The sequence below is a fragment of the Pseudopipra pipra genome, chromosome 3 (assembly GCF_036250125.1).
Source record: "Pseudopipra pipra isolate bDixPip1 chromosome 3, bDixPip1.hap1, whole genome shotgun sequence".
In the NCBI taxonomy this organism is placed as follows: Eukaryota; Metazoa; Chordata; class Aves; order Passeriformes; family Pipridae; genus Pseudopipra; species Pseudopipra pipra.
In genome coordinates this window covers 26,059,221-26,081,514 of record NC_087551.1, presented here as the reverse complement: position 1 = coordinate 26,081,514, position 22,294 = coordinate 26,059,221, and the positions used below count along the sequence as shown (strand labels likewise).

The window sequence follows — 22,294 nt, the reverse complement described above, 5'->3', positions numbered from 1 at the left end:
ATTGGTGTGTATGGCACTTGTTAAAATCAGTGGCTTTTGCAGGGGGCACTTTATATTACTTCTTTTTGAAGAATTACATAATATAAAAATGTGTAAGCACTGTGATTTTTTACTTTGTATTCCCAAATTTATGTCAACACCTTACAAGTTGTTCTCAGCCCACTTAGACAAGGTTAGATCATCACATGGATGAAAGAACTGTTTGCTTTCTAGAATACAATGCCACTAATTAAAGTTGAAAGTGAATGGACTGAATTAGAATCAGCTCATCCATCAAAGACTGGCTACTGCTTATTTACTGACAGTGCTTCATTTAGCTCTATTAATTACTCAGTGGCACTGTTATGTAAAGGTCACGCTTGAAAAATTAAGAAAGAATACATGGAAAATTATTGTATGTGCTCAGTGCTGGAGTCTGGAAATAGTAAATGTTAAATGGAGTGTTCATGTGAATAATCTATTAAATGCGTTTTTCTTATCAGCGTTTTAATTGCAATTGAGTAAACAGGACAGCGGCTTACAGATCTTGATAGGCTTCTTATGCAAGTTGTGATGGTCATGGCTATGACTCCATAGCAATAAAGGAAAGTGTGCCTTTCTATTACTGCTTTTAAAATAGTTTGGTGGGGCTTTTTTGAGTTTTCTGCCCAAATTATACTGGTTTACAGGTATTGAAGGAGAAGAATTTTTGCAGTTGTCTATATTGATTACCCACCTTTTCCTTATTCCTTTATCCTTTAAATAACAAACCTTTTACCAGCATTCCCCAGATGTTATTCTGAAATTCCAGCTGTGATACAGAGGTAGATGTGTCTCCGGTATTCCTACAGCAGAGCTGTAATATACATCTCATTCACTCACATTCAGTAACCTTTATCAGAGCTAAGCAAAAAGTTATGTATCGTTGAAACATGCTAATAACAAGAGTATTTAGTTCTAGTGATACTGGTTTTAAAACTGTATTTATCTTAATTTTTTCCAATAAATACACAATTTGAGTTAAAAAATGTATGTTCTCATTGGCAGTGTTTTAAATAATTAGCTGAATAGTATTTTTACCTTTTCAAAAGGAAAAGCATGAGTGGGTTTAGGTAGGGGGTATTGCTATTTAAATTGGAACATGGCTTTGGGGGAGAGGTTCTGCAAAAACAGTAATGTAAGTGGTAAAGTCCAAATGCTCATTTCCTCTGACAGATCTGTGAGCTGTGGTTGTTTTGTAATAAAACCCTTTGTGTACAGAAGGCATGGCTCACATGGGAAAAGCTTATGTATTCATATATATATATATATATTTTAAAAGGGAGAAAATGTAGTTTCTGAGTTGAAAAATATTGTTCAGTTCACATTCCAAAAAAGGGCTTGAAAAGATGAATATGTGTGTGCTTTTTTGCTCAAGAAGGGACTTTAATTTTCTGCTCAGTCTTGAGCTGTAAGTTTCCATCATAATCAGACATGTTATTAACTCAGATCTGTTTATAATCAAGGTCAAAGCTGAGAGCAGCATCACTGCCACTCTACTCAGAGACTGCAACTATTAAGAAATTAGTTTTGATTAGTTTGTTTTGTAATGGTGTTGTGTTTTGACATCGTGTTGGGTGATGTCAGGAAGGGCCTCTTTTTAAAGTCATCCTGAGAAAGCACGGCTATAAAACAGACTCAGGCAGGGAAATGGAAAACAGATGAAGTGGTTGTACGTCATCTAGGGACTATTTCTCGAGAGGATAGAAATGATCTAATCGCCTTTGATTTTATGAAACACTATGAAAAGGAATCTGCTTATATATTAGATTTTACATAAATGGTCATTTTGAAAAGTGGAAAGTTTGATGTTTGTAACTTAAATTGACACAGTGCAATTGCAAGAACCATCTGCCAACTATCCAGATACAAGTTACCATTTCTACATTTTCTTACTCTTTTTTTTTTGTTTGTTTCATTTTGTTTTACTTCTCAGTTTTCCTCTTTTAATTTTAGTGCCCAGAAAGGTGATAGCAGTCTAATATTATTTATGGAGACTGAGTGGGTATGAGCATCCCTTTGCTTTCTATGTACTGCTACTGCTTTTCTTCTGCCCTGTTGTTTTTCTGGTGGCAAGACACCTATGTGTTGACTTGCAGTGGAGTTGCACTATTTCTGTGTACCTCAAGGTAGAACACATAAGCAGGTTATTTCAACATAAGAAATGCAGTTTCTAAGCTCTTTTAACTCTTGGATTGGGCCAATGGGGTTTTATTTCTTTTTTTTTTTTTTAATTTTGTAAAGCCTAGCTATACATAAGCACATTATTTTAAGTAAAAAATATATCTGTGGCACTGCCTCACTCAGATCTCTTATATTTGATATGTTGAGAGTTGGGGCAAACTTGACTATTACTGAACACCAAAAAGAAGAAAATCGTTAATACAACAAAAAGTGATTAGTGGTTAGGTGAAAATTTCCATTTGCAAATCTAATATTGCAGATATTAGTGACTGCGATGCTGAATCTGCTGTCAATTGGATGGGAACCTGTTATCTTGCTTGATACTCAGAATCTTGTTATGGTGATGTATCAGAAAACATGAGATAAATCCCCAGTTTTGTCAAGAGTGATCTTTGTTGCTTTAAACGTCCATACTTGCCTTTTGAAGCAAGAACACTACCTCATTTTATCAGGGTGTTATGACATACCATATTGATTGTTTTGTATTATTGTTTATACCTAGGTAGACAGCACTTTGTGCAAGAAAGTAAAAAATATTTTACCAGTTCAGATGGTAAATAGTCTGCCCAAAATACTTTCTGTAGTTTCAGTGGAAGAACTTACCCTATATTTTTTCCTTGAAAACTTCCTTGCTGTTGGTACACTGAGGCTTTCTCTCAGGGCTGTTACACTAAGCCGCCTTGCAGTTTTACTTCTCTTTATGTTGGTTCTGAACACAGTATGCGTTTACAAAAATTGCATTACTCTTTGATCTAGAATGAACTTTAGTTAACAATTCCCAGTATAAAACCAATTACAAAATGCTGTGTTAGGCAAGGAATATGTTCTGCTTTTCTATTTTGCCTGTATTTTATTATAGTTGTCCTTAAAATCTGTGTATATGCTCTTAATACATCCTTTCAGTTCCCCATAATATCACTGAGGCTTTAACAGAGAACAATTGTATAGTTGCAGGACACGTAATAGGCTACTAGAAGAAATATTTACATCTGGCATGATCAAAGCTTTTGGAGTATATGAATGTGTATGTGGGAGGTCTAATTTTTAAGTGGGTGGATTCACAAAGACTGAAACACTTGCAGTACTTAACCCTTTTCCCTTTATGAAAATTCAATTCCTAGAAAAAAAAGCACGCAGTACCTGATTCTTATCTTTATTTTTCATTTCAATGAGTAGAATTAATTCTTCTGCTTGTAACTACTTGTTTTAAGTCATAGAGAATTTTTTGTATTTTAGCCCCTGTAGTTGCCTATTTAGTAAGATGCTTATCTCGCTCATGATGTTTTTACACATTGGATCATATGCATGTTTCAGAATTTTAAAAAATTATATTTTTAACACAGTTTTGATAGTCTGTAGAACTGTTGTGAAAGGAGCTCTACTGTATTTTCAGTGTTCGGCAATAGAGATGTCTCCAGGTTCGATTTCTGCTGGTTTAGTTCCTGTGTCAATAATCAGCTGTGAGCTGCTTCTGTAAATCTGTCATTTGACGTTTTTTTAATTCAGTTACTTTAAAGAGTTAGTTATATTATGAAAGTCTATTAATACTCAGTCATTTAAATAATCTCTGTTAGCATTTTGTTTGCAAGGCTCTGATGGGGAAGTTTGGGATGAGAGCTGACCTGGGCTAACAGCTTGCTGAACGGGGAGGTCTCGCTCTCCCTTTGGCTTCTTTCCTTCCCCATGCTGTCCTGTGATCTTCCCTCCCCCAGCTATACCAATTCTGACTACAGGGCAACCAGCTCAGCTTGCCAGCCAAGCAGGAGAACCCACACGCCAAGTTGTGTGCCAAATGCCTATTCGGCTGTTCTGAGCTTTAATTTACCCAGTGATCAGCAGAGTGCCTGAGCTGGCTTCCAGGTAAGCATCAGGGGCCTATGACCTGAGGGAGCTGTGGTGAATGGAGAGCCACCTGCCCTTTTTGCCCCTGGTGAACTTCCATTTTGCTCAGACCACTCTCTGAAGTCATACCATGAGTCATGAACACAGCATTGTGTGTAATACGTGGTTTCTTGAAAATCAGCCTTGCTTTTGCAAGCCAGTGATGATGTGAGGAGCAGTTCTTGTAAGCAGTTAAAACATCAGTGAAGACACATTTATTTTTAGAAGAGACACACCTTTTTGGGTATCTTAAAAGATTCTGCATTTGGTTACAGCATCCATGGCTGTTACTTTTAGAGCTAGGGGTCATCAAAGCAATAGAACATTTTCCCCTGTGAAAGCGTTTTTTACCTCTTAAATCCTGGGTATATATATACATAACTTTGCTTGCTGTTATTCATTTGTATTACTTCAGCACTCCAAGATATGCTACATCTCTTTTGTTGTCCTTGTGGCATTGGTAGTCCACAATCTAATCTTGAACTATTCTAGCATCAAATTTGAGTGAACTGGTTTTGTCAGTATGTTCTGTAAGTAACAGCAGCTAAGAAAGCAATTCAGAAACTCTGGAGCCATTCCTGACACTCTGCAGTAGTGGTATGGGATGGGCAGGTGCAAGTGAAAATTCTTCATCTGCCAGACTTGGATCTGTTGTTGAGTCTGTGTCAACACCTGAAGTACCAGGACACTGCTATGCTGCCTTCTGTAGCACAAAGCCAAGGGTATGCAGGCTCTTACCCAAATTTTTGAACCCTAAGTTTTAGCATTATCAAAGTGATGTTGCTTTGTTTTTTTCTGGTCTCAATGTCAGAACTGACACATGAGTTTGGTTGATCAGTTAAATGGTGTCTGCAGTTCACAGAAGGGTGGTTGGCATCTTTTGGGTCAGTGCTGTGTTCAGTCTTCATGTTTTTACTGTGCTATGCTGCCTTTACATGTTTTTCCTGTATTTTTTCTCCTTTTTTTCTTTGAAGAAAGAAACCAACAACAGCAACAAAAAAAACTCAGTTGCCATTTCCTCTGTTGCAACTTGCAGGATTCTCTACAAGACTGCCATAATCTGTGACCACAAAACTGCCTTTTCCTCTGTGTCATGCTGTTGAAAAACTGCTAGCAAGCAAGTTCAGTCTAAGCAGGACCTCAGCATTACTTATTTTGCTACCTCTTGGTAGTTTTCAGCATGTTCATGTAATAACAGAATTAGAGGCCCAAGTCTATTTCTTGGTGCATTTCTCAGTAGTCCAGCATTCTCATTCACAAAGAGAGCATCACTGTATTTATACTTAAGGAGTCTAAATCTTAAAAAGGAAGAGAAAGCCCCCAGAAAATAGCAGTTGTATCTATAATCGGTCCTCCAAAGCAACAGCAAACTCAGTAGTGGGAAATACCATTTTTGGCTGTTAGCTCCCAGCATCCCTGAATTTGCTTAATATTCAAATATAAATAAAGTGACACAAGCAAGAGATCTTATATAAACACTGACAGTTGTAGGCATTCATCCATAAAATTCTGAAGGATCATCAGAACTCAAAAGAGCTGGGTTTAAAGTGTTGCATTTTGTAAGCGTTCATAACCAAGATGTTTGTTTCAGGCTCAGAACACCAGACTCCATTTTAATCTCTGTTCTTCCAGCTCTGAGGATGGCTAGTATTTCTGATGTCCCTACTGCACTTGAATGAAACTGTTTTCTACCTGAGCCTAAGCAAATCAAAACAGAGAGGATAACCATCGTGCCCATTCTTTAGAGTATCAGACTGGTACCAAATGGGGCACAGCAGTAGAGAAAGCAAGGTTTTTAAAAAAAAACAAAACAAAAAAACCAAAAGAAAACAAAAAAACAAACCCAAAGAAATTCCTGGAAGGAAATGTCAGCAAAAATAATACCTAAAAAAATCCATTGCCTGTAATAAATGTTGCACTGCACCATTGCAAGCTCTCCCTCGCAGACAAGGCTCAGGGATATCCTGATACGGTGATAATTCCTGACATGAAGAAAGCAGATTTGAACATTTGATTTTACTGTCTAGCAGAGACAAACTGTATATGTAACATTATTAGTGTCATGAAGAGATTGACTGCCTGCCTTCCTGTTGCTTGTGCAAGGAGATTTCCATTTACCCTCATCTAACTCCAGGATAAAGAAGGGACCATCTGTTCTTTCTCCTTCATTCCCTTCCTTATTATGGTCCTTTGTCCTCATGGTCTCAAATACTAATTCATCCTCCCCAATGTCCTCGGTACATTGCCTGGTCTGTCAAATAACACACACCCATCTTTCCATTGGTCTGTTTTGCCCTTAGATGTTTCCTGCATTTCCATATTCGTTGGCATGCGTGTTTGCTGAATCCTGGTGTTTTACTGTGAGTTTCTTGTCTGTGCCAACGTAGTCCAGGAAACCTGCAGCTGGTCTGAGGCCTCGGGACAGGTTACAGAACAGAGGTCTGTGCTGCAGCTCTGAAAGTGGGTTGTGAGGGATAGGTCTCAGCTGCACTGTTGTGCCTCTTTTATGTCAGTAGTTGTTTTGCTTCATGAGAAGTGCTTAAGTCCAGACAGACACAAAAAGTAAGGTCTGCTTTCCATGTCTATATGGACTTTTACCAAATAGTTCTGACTCTGCTGTCTTAACTGCTTGCAAATTACATCCTTCAAGAATGGCATGTCCTTATGATACCATTATTTAGAAGACAGACCATTCAGGGAACATTTTTTCATTTGCTGGTGACTATGGACAAGGATGAATTTTGCCCAAATCCTTTTTACAGTAATAGGGATTTTACAGAGACTTGTTCATTAGCTCTTCCTCTTCCAGTGCTCTTCCTTCATCCCCTTAAAAAAAAAAAAAAAAAAGCATTAATGTTACGAGTGGTGAAACTCCTACCTGTGAACACAGTTGTTGGAGTTCTCCTGCAAATGAGACTTCTGGCATTTTTATATCCTCTTTTATTGAGGGCAGCCTTAGGACCCACACAGTCAAAACAGCATCTGCCCAAATGAGAGCAGTGAGGAAGTTTAAGGAAGAAATACACTGTGGATGATGGCTTTGTGTACAGTTCTGGCATGGTGCCAAAAACGGTATAACTATAGCTCTGTGATGATATTGTAAACAGTGTCTGCCTTTCCCTTCTCAAACATCTTTTCTAAGCCTGTCTTTGTTCCTGATCTCTCTTACATGTGTGCGTATATATGTCTGTCTTATATATAATGAGATTGCACACCAAATAATTATTCATTTTATATCCCAGCCCTTTAAAAACATATCATGTGTTGTAGGTTTTGAGTTCCAGTGAAAATATCAAATCAGATCTAAGGCATAGCTGTAGTTTTGTAAAAATAGTCACCATGTAATAGGATCAGGACTGTCTCTTGAGACATTTGTAACAGACATATTTTATATTTAAACCCAAATTAATAAATGTCACTACATGGGGAGGGAAAAAATGAAGCATCAGCATTTTCAATTGCTTCATGTATTATTTTGGAATTGAGGGAAGGCCCCAAGTGGCACAGAAGTAAATATTCATCTAACTTATTTGCTGTATAATTCGTCATTCTACATGTGTTTGTATAAATTCAGCATCTGTTTTCAAGAAATCATTTTTGTGCTGATTTTATTTGAAAATGTTTGTGGTCTTGCTCTGTATTCTTACACATATTTTCTCTTAACAGAGTTTGCACTTAGGATAGTGAATGCTCCAATGGCCTTAGATTTAGCATTTGGCATACTGTGTGAGCTGCTCCAGCGGTGGGGGGAGATCCATGCTGGTGTGCTGATCCTGCTGGAATGGCTGCTGGGAGACAGCGACCTGAAAAGAGATTCGGAGACTTCAGCCCTGGTAATTTTAACAACCAGTTGCTATATCATGTTGGAAGCACTGCATTTCTGCAGTGGTAGGAATGGAATGTAACATCTCATTTGATGAAGCCTGATGATCACTCACTACTGCAGTATTAACTGATTTACAATTTAAAAAAAAAATGCACGTGGATAATATTTAGAATAAAAATAGAGTTTGATACATGTTTCCTGGCAATATCAGCATAAAATTAAAGAGATCAATAAGCAAACATTGAAATAAACCAAGAGTTACTTCACAAGTCATTGTCGACTGAAATATTTTGAGGCTGAAATGTATTATTGCAGATGATGGTTTGCCTTGAATTTAATCTGCTGCTGTGGGTGCCAGGCACATCTGGTGTTCAAGAAAAGTGCTCTCCCAACTGCTGGCTTTTCCAGAGTTGGCATTTAAATATTTGGTAACTTTATGCCATCTTACATATGATTGGTTCTGCACAGCACATGAAACAGCCTTGCTTACATCAGTTACTCTCTTCAGATGGATTATTTATGTAAAGAAAAACTTTGCCATGCTGGCTCTGTAAAGCATAATACTATATAATACGCTGTGCTCTTTTTGTCTTGAAAAGACTGTAAAAGTCAAAATAATGCTGGAAGGTAAACTGGAAGGAACAGGACCAGCTACATCTTTGAGAAGTTTCTTGACAATTAATATGACCCATGAAATATATTATGGACCTTCTCTTAAGCCTGTGGTTTAGGTATGCCTTTCTAAGTTTCACTGACTGATAAAATTTTCCTTTTTCATTTAATCCACTCAAAAAGCACCATGATATAGCAAATTACCATACTGGTTACAGAGAGGTCTCTGTGAAATATAAGACTGTTTCAAGCACATGTTAAGGATTAGGACTACTATTTACTTCCACTGTTTCCCAAGACTTATACCATAACTGCCTGATTTTTGAAGGTAAAATTTCTTTGACAAAGTAGTTCCCAAACCTATAAAAAATGCATGTGAATTTTTACCTTCTTTTTAATATAAAGAAGCGGTTCTGTGACACCTGTTTCTGTATATATCCTCTTTTGTATCTTTTATGATTTTCTCATTATTATGAAACAACAAGTCATTTCCTAATCACTGTTGGTTTTCTTTTTGTTAAGGAAGAAGATGATTATCTGTTTGATAAAGGAGAAGTGAATTTTTGGGCAGAGAAGTTGACTCATGTTAGACAACTGAGTAAGCACCTTTTACAGCTCATATCAGTGACTCATCTAACGTTACCGCATCACGGAGAACTGAAGCGACTATCAATAACAGCACTGGACCAAGCCCAGCTCGTTGAACACCACCTTCAAGCACTGCCTCCAGCTCCAGAATTTTCCAAAACTGCGGAATTCACAAGATTGGCTATTCAAAATGAGAGAATATTGCTCTGTCTTAAAATACTGAATCTGCTGAAGTCTGATGATACTTGCAAAAATGAAAATCTGGAAAAGTATGTTACTAGAAGTTCATCCTCAGGGAACATGGACACATTCTCTCAGGGAGACTGAATTCCAGCGATGTTCAAGGAATCAGGATGACTCCAGTAAATCTGCAACAAACTGTTCAGGATTCAGGCTAAAACTACATTTTTATATATTAGTCCATGGATTCATTTTTTTTACCAGATGTGCTGTGGGAGACTGTTCCTTTTAAATGCATTTGCTAATTTCATTCAGCTGAGCATTGTTTATTGCAACCACTGTAGGAAGTAAAGCAGGTAAACCTAATATTTTCCATTCATCCAGGTGCAGGCCACCTGTAGTTCTGTTACATTTTATCCCATATTTTACCTCCTGTATCTTAGTACCAAGAAAAAGTGTATTATTTTGGTCTCCTTACAAAATGTAGCATGTTAATTATTAAATTAATATGCTATTTTTATTTTTAAGTGTTTCAAAAAGAAAAGGAACAAACTGACTTTTTTGTTCATGGCAATTTTTAGAGTATATTTCAAATTTTACTGTATTCTGGAGGAAGGCAAGGATTTTCACTTTGGTAGTAACCTTGTTTCACACATGGAAACAGCATTAGAGTTCTGCATGCCTCTTTTTTCCTTTAAATCAAATAATTACATTCATAAAATGGCTCTAAAATGAAGACTACTGTGTTCAAAACAAAGCAGCTGCTCCATTGCAAACAAAACAGTTTCATCTTTACTTCAAAACCCCTTGTTCTGCAAGCAGGCCTGGAAAGGAAGGTCCTGCTGAGTAGTGTGAGGCCCCTCTGAAGCTACCAGAGGTGTTTCTGTGCTCCAGCCCTTGCTTTTGAGAGATGCTCTCACCGGCACTCAGGTGGGGTGGCTTTGGGGACTGTTCTGAGTGCTTCATGGTGATGCTGTGTCTGAAACACAAACATGCTTGTTGTGTGTTGAAATGTATTTTTCTGGGAACTGAAACTGGGTTTCAGTATGAAAACGAGACATCGAAAATAAACATTGATCTGAAAAGGTTGCGTTACCTTCCTGTAGCCAAGGGCTGTGACTGGCTGTAGCACGGCCAGGCCCCCCAAAATATGGATATGCGTCCCTGTACGCCGTCATTTCGGTCTCCTAGGAAGAAGAACATGTCCAGTGAACGAGTGTTTCCTTTCAGCCTCCTCACCTAATAGTGTGTGAGCAGAGTTTGGCCGTAAATGTCGATCACACGCAGGTGAGGGGTGAGTGTTGCGGCTCAAGGCCCGCAGGTGGCGCCGCGGCACCGCCGTGCGCGGGATGGGCCCGTTCCCTGAGAGCCGGGCCGGGCTCAGCCCGGGCAGGGTCGGGTTCCCTTAGTGCCGGCATCGGGCTTAGCCCGGGTAGGCTCAGGCTTGGGCCGGCGCCGCTCGCAGTGGCTGCGTGCTGCGGTGCCCGATAGCCGATTGCTGCCCTCTCCTTGAGTTTAAATAGAATCTGCTGTAAATCGAGCTGAGCCGCTGACTTGGATCTAATGGACATCTGAACACTGCACAAAACAAAGTCACTACTGAAAAAAAGATAACAAGAAGTGGCTGTAAGTTTTCAGGATTTGGGGTTACTTATATAAGTAATTTATGATGAAACTTGAGGCTTCAATAGGCAAAAGGGAAATGTTGGAATCTGAAATGATGTTTCACAGAATGCCCACTACCCAGCTTAATGAGCCACGGTGCAAGTTAGGCTAAAAATGAATTTGTTTGCATCTGGTTTGAGCTCCTGGGGAAGGAACAGCCCAGATTATGTCTGGAAGCCACTCTTAAAAAAATAGGCAAGACCTGTACAATTAATTAACAGCTAGCTGCTGGTTTTGCCACATCTTTCCATAATTTCTGAACTAGTGTGGCAACAGCTTTTAATAGTAAGAGACAAAACCAACTTTGTATGTATCAGTTGTGTAACCTCGCTCATGTCAGTGGGTAGCACAAGACTATCTAGTAACATTGGCTTTTTAATTTTTTTTAACAGGGTAGAATTAAAAATGCATATACATATGTATTTAATACTGGCAAATGAGTAAATGCAGAGAGGTAACAGCATAGTAGTAGACCCAAAGTGACCATAAAACTTAAGTAATTTGGTGAAGCCTTGAGGACTTGGTTAATCAGTAACCAAACAGCTCAAAAACTCTTCCTTATCGTGGTGTTAAGATGCAACTGGAACCTCTGTCATCCCGCCCCCATTTATAGAGAGCAAATAAGAATTATATCAGCGCACATACATTTCACCACACGGTGCTAGCGGCTTGCGTTACTGTGTAACTACTCAATGAAGAACCTTTAAACCCTGTGCAGCGATTGCAGGAGAGGGTTACCAAAGCGTGATGCCAGAGAGCGCTTATCGGTCGTGTATTTGATCAAAGTCAGTTTATCAAAGTATTCCTCCCAATGGCGATGACACATTGATCCGTGCATGACTGTCATCGTAAACTGTACTCTCGGTTGGCTGGCGGGCAGGATCTGCTCCGAGGTGATGTTTCACTGGCGGAGATGTGTGGGAGGGTCAGTGCGCAGGCAACTCCGACCGGCCCAGGAGGAGGTTATGGGAAGGGATGCACGTTATCCCGCCCGTCCGCGACATTCCCGAGCCCCGGAGGCTCCCCGGGTGCGGGGCAGGGCCTGTTGCCGGGTCGGGAGCCGTCGCCCCCCGGCAGAACGGGAGGAGGGGAAGAGGCAGGAACGTGGGATCTCTCCCGGCACTCCTGGGCGGAAGAGCCGCTGCCGGCGGGCCCGGCGGCCGCGAGGGGGCACCATGAGCCCGCCAGCCGCGCGGGCAGCGGGAGGGGCCGGGAACGGGGGAGCAAGGCCGGGAATGGGGCCGGGAGCGGGGCCAGCCGAGCCGCGTCCAGCAGCAACACCCGCCGAGGGGGGGACGGGCCCCAGCAAACGGCTAGGACACGGGAAGGAGCGAGGTTTGGGCTTTCCGCCCCCCCAGCTCCTCCTCTTTCCCCGGGGGATTTTCGATCTTCGCGGCCGGGCCCGTCCCGCCGTGGGTGACGGCTCGCGGGCAGCGCCCGGCCGGGCGGCCAGGGGGGGCCCGACGGGGGCCGCCTGCAGCCCCCCCTCAGCAGCCGCGTGGGAGGAGGAGGAAGAGGAGGGGAGGAAGCAAACGGGCGCGGGAGCCGCGTGGCGGAGGGAGTCGAGTCTGAAACCCCGCAGCGAGGGGTTCTGATGACCCCCCCCCCCCTCCTCCCCACCCCGCCGAAGTTTCTTTGCTTTGCAAATGTGTTTTCACAGCGCCGCGCTCTTGCTGACGTGGTCAGGTTTGCACGCTTGGATCTCGCGGGCCTGACATTCCTGCTCGGAAGCTAAAGACGATCAAACACTTCTGCTGGCTTCAGCAGCCATAAAACTTTACACGTTTGCCCGTCTGTTTCTCCTTCCCATTTGTCCCGGGGCCGAACAAACGCGGGAGGGGACGGGGTGGGGGGTGCAGAGGAGCCGCCGCCGCCGCCTTTCACAAAGTCATGTTTGCGCGGCCTTATCGGCGCGGGGGGGGCGGGGGTGTTTTGCACGGCGGCTCCCGGCCCGCCTTGGACGGCGGCCGGGCCCGTCCCAGGAGGGAGCCCCGTCCCAGGAGGGAGCCCCGCTGCGGGCACCAGCCGCTGCCTCCGCCCGCGGGGGGCACCGGGGGCGGCGTGGGGGAGGTGCGGCGGGTCACAGGACCTCGGCGGGGGGTGAGAAGTGAAGGGGGCAAGCGTGGGAGGGAGACGGGGGAGGGGTGCAGGGCGCGGGAGGAGAGAGATGCACAGAGGGGTTGGGTGGGGGTCGTGTATCAGCCCGGGCGGTGGCGGCGTTAACGCTGCCTCGCATCCGCGCCTGCCAGCTAACTTCTCCTGGACTCCAAACAGAAAGAAAAACAAAAAATAAACACCAAACACGAACTCCCCGAAGAGAAAGGAGAAGCGGCGGGGCCGGCCGCCCTTGCCCAGCCCCGTCCCGCCGGCCGCATCGGGGCAGCGCGGACCCGACCTTTGTTTCAAACCAATTACGTGGCATAAGTTAGTTCTCGGCGGGGCTGGGGGAAGAAGTGTCCCCGGCGCTGCCGCGCCCCTCCCGCGGCACCGCGCACCCTCCGCTCCGCGGCAGCCGCGGCCGCCGAGCGCGGGCGGCTCCCGGACCGCTGGCGGGGGTGGCAGCAACGCGAGGGTGCCCGGTCTATGGAGAGGGACGCGAAGAGGGGCGCTGCGCGGGGGCCAAGCCCGCAGGGCACGGTGAGCGCTGCCTCGGCTGCTTCCCCGCTGCTTCCGCCCCGTCCTACCCGGGCTGCCGCCACAGCAGGCACACCTGGCTCGGAGTACCGGGGGCTGACTGCGAGGCACTCCCTATCCACCAACCTGCTCGGACACCGCTGCTGGCGCCCTCTGCCAAACTCAGGGCGGCCCGGCCGGCGGGCTGGGGCGGGGCGGGCCCAGCGGGCGGCGCGGGGCGGGCGGAGCGGGGCACCGCCCCCGCGGGCCGCGGGCAGCCGCGTTTATATGGGGGCGGCGCGGGGCGCCGCGGAGTTCTCGCAGTTCGCCCGCTGCTGTGCAGCCGCCGTCGCCGCCTCGGCCCGGCACCCGCCGTCCCGCCGGGAAGGAGTCGGGACCGTTTCGGATCTCAAGCAGACGGTCCCCTCCTATCTAGTCGTGGCTTTTCCAAACCCTCCGAGGACAGCGGGATCGTTCGGTCCTTCCTGTATTTCCGACCATTACAGGATCTAGAAATGTCGACGACACTTTTATCTGCCTTCTACGACATTGACTTCTTGTGCAAGGTAGGGGAGAGCGCGCTTACCCGGGCGGGATCTGGGCTGGCAATGCCGCGGGGTGCGGGGCGACTCTCCGGGCTGCTGGGGCTGGGGCACCGCGGCGGGGCGGGAGGCCGGGCCGGGCCGGGCCGTGCGGGCGGGTCGCGGTCTGACAGCCGGCCGGGGGCCTGGCGCAAGGCTGCGAGCCCCGGAATGCCGCCTCGTGGCCTCCCGGCGGCCGCGTTCGGGGCGGGCTGATCTGCAGCCGCGGGGGTGCCGGGCCGCCCCGCAGCGCCTACCCGCGTGTTGCGCTGCCGGGAGAAACTTTTGAAAAAAGTTGCAGATGCAGCAGAGCCGGTGCAGGAGCTTCTCCCCGGCCCTGCCCTGCCCTGCAGGCGCTGGCAGCGGACGCGCTTTGCGGGCCGGTCGGGTGGCGCGACCCCCGCCCCGACTGCCGCGGCGCGCCTGGGGCGGCGTGGGGAGCCGCGGCGGTGGGCAAGGCGGTCACCCGCAACACTCTCTCTCTCCCGCTGTCTCCCCCACCCCCTTCCCTCTCCCCGCCCCGGCAGACGGAGAAGTCCCTGACCAACCTAAGCAGCATGCTGGATAAGAAAGCCGTGGGGACCCCGGTGACCCCTCCCAGCTCCAGCTTCGCGCCGGGCTTCCTACGGCGGCACTCGACCAGCAACCTGACGGCGCTGGCCGGCGGCTCCAAGTTCCCCAGCCCCACCGGCTCCAGCTCTTCCTCCACCTCCTCCTCTTCTTCCTCCTCCTCCTCTTCGTTCGGCAGCCTGAAGGAGACGGGCTCCGGCGGAGGCGGCGGCGGCGGCAGCAGCAGCCCCACGGCCCTGCTCAACAAGGAGAACAAGTTCCGGGACCGCTCCTTCAGCGAGAACGGCGAGCGCAGCCAGCACCTCATGCAGCAGCTCCAGCAGCAGCAGCAGCAGGCGGCCGGCAAAGGGGGCGGCTCCGGCGGCGGCGGGGCCCCCATCAACTCGACGCGCTACAAGACGGAGCTGTGCCGCCCCTTCGAGGAGAGCGGCGCCTGCAAGTACGGCGAGAAGTGCCAGTTCGCCCACGGCTTCCACGAGCTGCGCAGCCTCACCCGCCACCCCAAGTATAAGACCGAGCTCTGCCGCACCTTCCACACCATCGGCTTCTGCCCCTACGGCCCGCGCTGCCACTTCATCCACAACGCCGACGAGCGCCGCCCGGCGCCCGGCGGGGGCACGGCCGCCCCCCCGCCCGCCGCCGCGGCCGGGCCGCACCATCACCCGCACCACCCGCCCCCGCACCCCGCCGGCAGCACCGGCGACCTCCGCGCCTTCGCCCCCCGCGACCACCCGCTGGGCGGCGGCGGCTTCGGGCACCCGCGCGGCGGCGGCGAGCGGCCCAAGCTGCACCACAGCCTGAGCTTCTCCGGCTTCTCCGCCCACCACCACCACCACCACCCCCCGCACCCCCACGGCGCCCCCCCGCCGCCGCCGCCGCCCGGCGGCCGCCTGGACGCCGCCCTGCTGGAGAGCCCCGGCGGGTCGCGCACGCCGCCCCCGCCCGCCTCCGCCTCCTACTGCGAGGAGCTGCTCTCGCCGCCATGCGCCAACAACGCCTTCGCCTTCTCGGGGCAGGAGCTGGGCAGCCTCATCGCTCCCCTCGCCCTGCACACCCAGAACTTCGCCGCTGCCGCCGCCGCGGCCGCCGCCGCCGCCGCCTACTACCGCTGCCAGCAGCAGCCGCCGCCGCCCGGCGGGGGCTGCCCGCCGCCCCCCGCCTCGCCGCCCTTCAGCTTCCAGCCCCTCCGCCGCCTCTCCGAGTCGCCCGTCTTCGACGCGCCGCCCAGCCCGCCGGACTCGCTCTCCGATCGGGAGAGCTACCTGAGCGGCTCCCTCAGCTCCGGCTCCCTCAGCGGCTCCGAGTCACCCAGCCTGGACTCGGGCCGCCGCCTGCCCATCTTCAGCCGCCTCTCCATCTCCGACGATTGAGGGGGACGGGGGACTGGCCGGGGGGGCCCCGCGGCGGCCCTGCAAGTAAGTGACCGAAGAAAGCGAAACCTCTCCTTCTTCTCTATTTTTTGGTGGTTTTTTTTTTATATGTATCTGTCTATCTACACCGAGAGCTGAACAAAACGAGAAACAAAGCATTTTGCAAAAGGGCAAATGACACGAACTGAACAAACCTATTTTTATAGAGAGACCTTGGAAGAAGGGGATTTTTGTTTCGGGGTTTTTTTTGTTGTTCTTTGGAGACAAGTTATGATACGCACCAGCAGCAGCCATTCCATCTGTGTTCAAAAAAAAAAACCAACAAACTAGCATTAGAAAAGACACCACCAGAAAGCAACAAACAATCTGGGGAGCGCCGGTTCTGCCTGCCCAGCTCCTCCAAACCTGCAGACACACAGAAAAAGAAGTTACAAACTAGTTTGTGTTTCAATCCAGTTCAAATAAAAACACAGAACATACTAAACCTATAAGCTTTTTTTTTTTGTAGGAAAAAAAAGAATCCAACATCCTGCCAAGAATATGCCTTGATAACAACCTTTTTTATATATCTATATATTATTATTATAACAAATGCTAAAACCTTCATTCCAAAGTTTAATATTGGTTCCATTGCCACCACTTAGTGGATGTTTGGCTTAGAACAATTTTTTGTTGTTGCTTTATTTGGAAGCACTCAACTGAGTTTAGTTTGTAATTGTTGGAGAATAACTGCTGATTTTTTTTTAAATTTTTTTTAGCTGTTTGAGTTGATTGCATGGATGAGTTCACTGCACACAACTCAATATGAAATTATTTAACTTATTTATTATCTTGTGAAAAGTATACATTGGTAATTTGTTCATACTGTATTTATCGGGTATGATGAAAAGCAATAGATATATATTCTTTTATTATGTTTAAATTATGATTTTCATTATTAATCGGCGAAATGTGGAGTGTGTTCTTTTCACAGTAATATATGCCTTTTTGTAACTTCACTTGGTTATTTTATTGTAAATGAGTAAAATTCTTAATTTAAGAGATTGTATGTAATATTTATTTCATTAATTTCTTTCCTTGTTTACGTAAATCTGAAAGATTGCATGGTTTCTTTATAGAAATCGGTCTCGATGCTGTGGAAGTAGTTTGAGGAATTTCTATGGGTTTTTTAGAATGTAAATGGTTGTAGCCCGTCCGAGTTGAAAAACAAACTAGAGAAGAAAAAAAAAAAAGCAGAAAAAAAGACTGCCTTAGCAATCAGACTTCAAAGTGGCAAATCTAATTCAGACTTGTTTAAAATAACCAAAAAGTATTTTTGTTGCCTAACTCCACCAATCACACTGTGATATAGTCTCAAAGTATGTAGCAATAATTGGGGGTCCCAGTATTATGTCTCACAGTGCCTTTTTGAGGGTCCACGCTTGCCTTAAATATTTCTCAACCAAATAAGTATTTTTCTTAATGCTTGAGATAATTTGAATGTAGGGATGGGTTTTAACTACAGCAAAATTTCGCCACTCTATTTTATAAGAATGGAGGCCATCTTTGGATCTGAAACTTTATACAGTACATGAACATATCTTGTTTAATTGAATTCCAAAACTTGTAATTTTTTTTTTTCCTAATGTAGAAAGTTGGGAGTTTTCCAAAACTTTCCTGGACGGTGGATGAATGAGCAGTAGCTTAGTTTTGTTTGTACATAGGTACAGATTGAGCACTATGTACTCTTTTGGACTACTTTAACAGAAGTATGTTTTGAATGTAACTAAAGGATAAGTCAACTTGAGTTGTAATATATTTTTCGGGAGTCAGTTCACTACAAATTGTGTGAGACTGTAAACTTTGTACTGTAAATGTTTTGTAGTTCTCCCAATAAAATTTTTTGGAAAAAAAAAAAAAGCCAAGTAACCCTTCCAACTGCTAAAGCCCTGGCTGCCAGGCAAGGAGTATTTCTTGCTAAACACCACCACCCCCACCAATCACAGATATGTCTAGCTACAGATTAACCAGTTTGCACTGCTGCTCCAGTACACTCCTGCAGCCGTCACTGGTCCGCGGCCAAAGTTAATAAACGCTTCCAGAAGGTTCGGGAATGTCAGTGGTGTACTGTATCCTGCCTTTTTTTTTTTTTCTTTTTTTCTTTTTTTTTTAATTTTTTATTTTTAAGAGGATGAAGAATCAAAGGTCTACTGCTTGTAGCGTAACAGCTGGAGTGGAAAAATCTAGTAATGGCATTTATCAATCACATTGCTTAAGGGGCAAAATGAGTGCCATTAGCCTTCCTGGCTTGTTTGGGGCAAGGAGGAAATGGCAGTTTGGGTAATAAAAAGGCATAATTAAAGTTTACCCTTTGTCCCAAAAGCTTTGTTTCTCTTCACTCACAGGAATGCGGACTTCTGCCTCAATGCTCCCATCACCCAGCTGAGGGCATATCTGTTAATAGGGCTAGCATTAAATGTGCTAATCAGTTTTCAGGGCTTGGGTTTTAAACAAATTACCTTTTTGAGGATATATTTATATAACAAAATACTTGGCAGCCTGGAGACTGAGTGTATTAATACTGAAGGAATTTTAGCTAATATCTCCACAGTTTTGGCACCTTGTTCCAGTCAGTTCCTTAAACTTCTAAGTCACGATTTCTACCAGCTTATTTTTGTTCTTTTGTCATACTAATAATAAATGTTGTTAACATTATGGCATCTCTGCACTGCCTGGACTGCCACAGCGCTTTCTATAAATACAAGGTAGAATGTAATACTGGTGCCATATGTTTGTGTAACAAACCTTGGACTGACACTTAGTTTAAAATTAAAACAAACGTAAGCAATGTATGACAACACAGCCTAGCTACAGTAGTCACTTTTTTTTAATGGATCAGTCTGACATTTTGGCTCAGAATTGCTCCCTTTGATTCCCAGACTTAATTTCTGATGAAATTTATTTTTGTCACTGGCTGTACAGTGGCCCTGAGCTCCAATGGGTCCTTCCTCAGGCATCCCTGGTACAGATGCCCTGACTGCAAGGAACAGGCCTTTGCCAGTGTTTTTGAGGAACAGAGAATAGCTGTTGGTTTGACTGGTGTCTTAAGCTGATGTCTTAACTCACGTTTGGGTTTTTGAAGCTAATTGTCACACTAAACTGCATGAATTAAGGGTGCATATCTCATTAATTTCAGATTTTGTTTCTTCCCTAGGTACGGTTTTTGCTTCCCTCCCTTGCCCACCTCTTCCCCTGAGCCTGCCTTTTTCTTGCCACAGTAGATAAGGGCCTTATTTATTTCTGTATTTCGCTTATCTAGGACAGCTGTACTCCATCAGTGCAGTACTTTCATCTTCCCAGTGGTTTTCTGTTAGTAAAACAGGATCTTGGTGAGGGTGCTGAGGTTGGCTTTGGTGTCTCCTGGCCGGAAGAAGAGTTCTTGAAGCTTTACGGCAGCTGCCTCACGTGAAACACAACTGTGCTGGTGTCAGCACCAGTGTTCTGTGTGTTAGAAAGGCTGTCAGGACAGCATGGGTGATATCCCACCAGTGTTTCCCAGCAGGCTAGTGGCATGCCACTGTGTGTGTGGGGAGAGCTGGGCCTGAGCTGCCCTCTGCCTGGCTCCAAGTGAGTGATATTCTGAGGCCACCTGTCCTGCACCCTGTTCTGTTTGTACCTCTGAAGTGTGCTGCAACCCAGTCTGTTGCAGTGTTGTGTGCCACTGTTCAGAAAACCAGGAGTCCTTGAACTGGGAAGATAAAAGTGTCTGTTTCTTGTGCTGCACAATCAAGTGTTAACCTTTAAACTAGTGACTTATGTTGTTGACTTAAGCAAATGTTCTCTTGCTTTCATTTCAAAATTCAACAGTGTATGCAAAGCTGATCAGGCCATTCAGGACTTTTCTCGTACTTTGCAATAAATCGATAAACTCTGCATAAAAATGAAACTGGTTTTCTTCAAGAGCTTTGGGTTGAGAAGGAGCTCTAAGTCTCTGTTGTTGCCCATTAGAGATGTGATGTACCTGTTAACAGTTGGGTCACTTAAAATGACTCTGAGGATCTAGAAAATGGGGATTTTACTAGTTATTGGTTAGGACTGAGGCCTGCTTGCTTCAGTTTATAGTCTGAAAGAAATTGCATCAAATACTTAACTTTGTAGAAATAGATGTAATGGTATAGGTCTTGGAATGAGAATTAATTTAACATAGTTTGGTATGATTGTTAGGGGATTTTCAAATGTATTGAATTAGTAGTTTTGATTTTTACTCCCTAATCCACTCAGTTTCCTGGGGGCTTTTTGTTTGTGTGGCTTTTCTCAGTTTGCCTTTGTCAGGTGCAGCAGTGTGCTGTAACTCTCAACGCACAGCTGGATGGATTGCACAGCACCGAACTGTGCAAGAGCTCACTCCCAGCTGTGAGCCATGGAGCAGGGGAGTAATGCCCTTTACTGAGTGCATCCTGGTTGAAGTGTGAGCTGATTTTGCTGTACCCCCACATTTACCTCCAGTTCCAGTGTAGAAGCTGGAGATGCAGCACGGTCTCTGTCATTCATGGATGAGGACACACAGCCCCCCTGAGGAGCTGGGAGGTTGCTGACTGCTAAATGCAGAATGCAGCAAACCAGTGCCTCAGTCTTTTCTAGAGTATCATTTAAATGTCCAATGCAACTCTACATTATTTCGAAAAGGAAATTATTGCTCTCCTTCCATTTACTGCTCCCACCCCATCCTTAGGTGTGCAGCTTTGACTTCTTTCAAAGAGGCTGCATTTGACAACCTCATTTTCAAAGAAGGCCCGAGATTTTACTTGTGTTTATGATCAAAATGTGCTTTCATTTTTTTCATTTTGCTAGTATACCATTAAAGCTAAGGGACTTTTACTATATGTTTTTAATTGTGTGGCCTGTCTCTTCTTGCTGACCTTGAGTGTGAATCTTACTTGAAGGAGCTTCAAGTGGTGGTGCTCTATCATTAATAAGGTAGGACATTTCAGGCTTTGCCTGCCGAGCCTCCAGACCTTGGCAGGACATTAACTCTGGAAATTGAAACTTCATTTTCTGACCCTTCAGCTTAAACTCAGTTCCTCAGAGTTTTAAGTTGAAGATACTCGGCTTCCCACTATTGCATCTGAAGTATAATTGTGTTGTTCCTTCTGCCAGCTTTGCAGCTGGTTGGTACCTGTCCAGAGAGAGGCAGGAATATCCTGAATGACCACAGCCAGAACTGTGAGTGCTCATCTGCTAAAGAAGTAAGTGGAGGGTTGGGATGAAAATTACATGCTCAAGGTGATGTGGCATGTTGCCTCTGCCAGAAGAGAGCAGTTTCTCCACTCTGCTCCTCCCTGGCCCTTTCTGACACACTCCCTGAGCCAGCTCAGGTAGAGCATCCTGGCACCCTGTTTGCACTATGTGGCCCGGGGTGGGTGCTCTGTCCACTGCCACCAAAAGGTCCACTTGCCCCCAGCCAGCTCTGGTGCTCACCACCTCTGCCTGGGGGTTGATGGATTTTATTAACCAGGCAGAAAAAAAAGGGTGTTTTCTTCTGGAGTAGAGTTGAAGTGGGTCAGTCAGGAGTTTGATGATTTTCAGAGCTGGTGTAAGGGAGGAGGGGGAGGTAGAGCCCCACATACTGGAAAAGAGGCAGGAGTGGTGGGATGGAGGACAAAGCATTTCCCCACCAAGCTGCTAGATTGGTTTATCCCTCCTGTCTGGGTTTTGCTCTGTTTGAGGAAACATTGTTTCCTCCACAGTTCTTTGGGATATTCTTGGCATATTTTAAAACTGCTTTTCTATATTGGTGATTATAAATGACTCAAACGAACCTTGAATATTTCTTGTGCCATTTGAACAGATACCAACATTTAAGGGAAGGCGCAAACCAAGACAGAGTTTATTTAATGTGACTGTATCCATGAATAGTTTGTCTGGTTTACTGGAAATCACGTAATGGTTGTGTGGCAAAGCTCAGCATCTTCTGAAAAGTTCTGAATGTTAAGGAAAATGCTTGTTCTCAGCTGGCATAGATTTAGCAGGTTGTGTAATTTTTTGCAGCATATGTACTAAAGAATATTGGGTTTTAGGTCTAATTCCTTTATTAAAATTAATTATTTAATACTGGATACGAGTAATTTCATCTCTCCTTTCGAAGGGCTTTAATGGAAATGTTAATGGAGGCATTTTGGGGGGAATCCCTGCAAAATTTGCATTCCTGAGGAAAGCAGGCAAAATTA

General features: G+C 45.5%; 3 protein-coding genes across 6 annotated transcripts in view; 2 read left to right on the top strand and 1 right to left on the bottom strand.

The window, feature by feature from the left end:
- The window catches only part of THADA (THADA armadillo repeat containing), a 164,133-nt gene extending 153,759 nt beyond the window's left edge, over positions 1–10,374 (top strand). For all 4 annotated transcript variants that reach the window (XM_064648360.1, XM_064648361.1, XM_064648362.1 and 1 more), the window contains exons 37-38: positions 7,750–7,916; positions 9,044–10,374. In XM_064648360.1, the coding sequence (XP_064504430.1) occupies positions 7,750–7,916; positions 9,044–9,436 (560 nt within the window). In that variant the 3' untranslated portion in view covers positions 9,437–10,374. The remainder of the gene's footprint in view (positions 1–7,749; positions 7,917–9,043) is intronic.
- Positions 7,675–14,068, bottom strand: LOC135410668 (basic proline-rich protein-like). Its single transcript, XM_064647378.1, has 4 exons — positions 14,021–14,068; positions 11,600–13,702; positions 10,386–10,476; positions 7,675–7,886 (listed from the first exon to the last, which is right to left on the bottom strand). The coding sequence occupies exons 1-2, from the start codon at positions 14,066–14,068 to the stop codon at positions 12,686–12,688; spliced, it is 1,065 nt and encodes a 354-aa protein (XP_064503448.1). The 3' UTR covers positions 7,675–7,886; positions 10,386–10,476; positions 11,600–12,685.
- Positions 13,846–18,434, top strand: ZFP36L2 (ZFP36 ring finger protein like 2). Its single transcript, XM_064648373.1, has 2 exons — positions 13,846–14,133; positions 14,676–18,434. The coding sequence occupies exons 1-2, from the start codon at positions 14,083–14,085 to the stop codon at positions 16,086–16,088; spliced, it is 1,464 nt and encodes a 487-aa protein (XP_064504443.1). The 5' UTR covers positions 13,846–14,082; the 3' UTR covers positions 16,089–18,434.
- Positions 18,435–22,294: the final 3,860 nt, after the last annotated feature.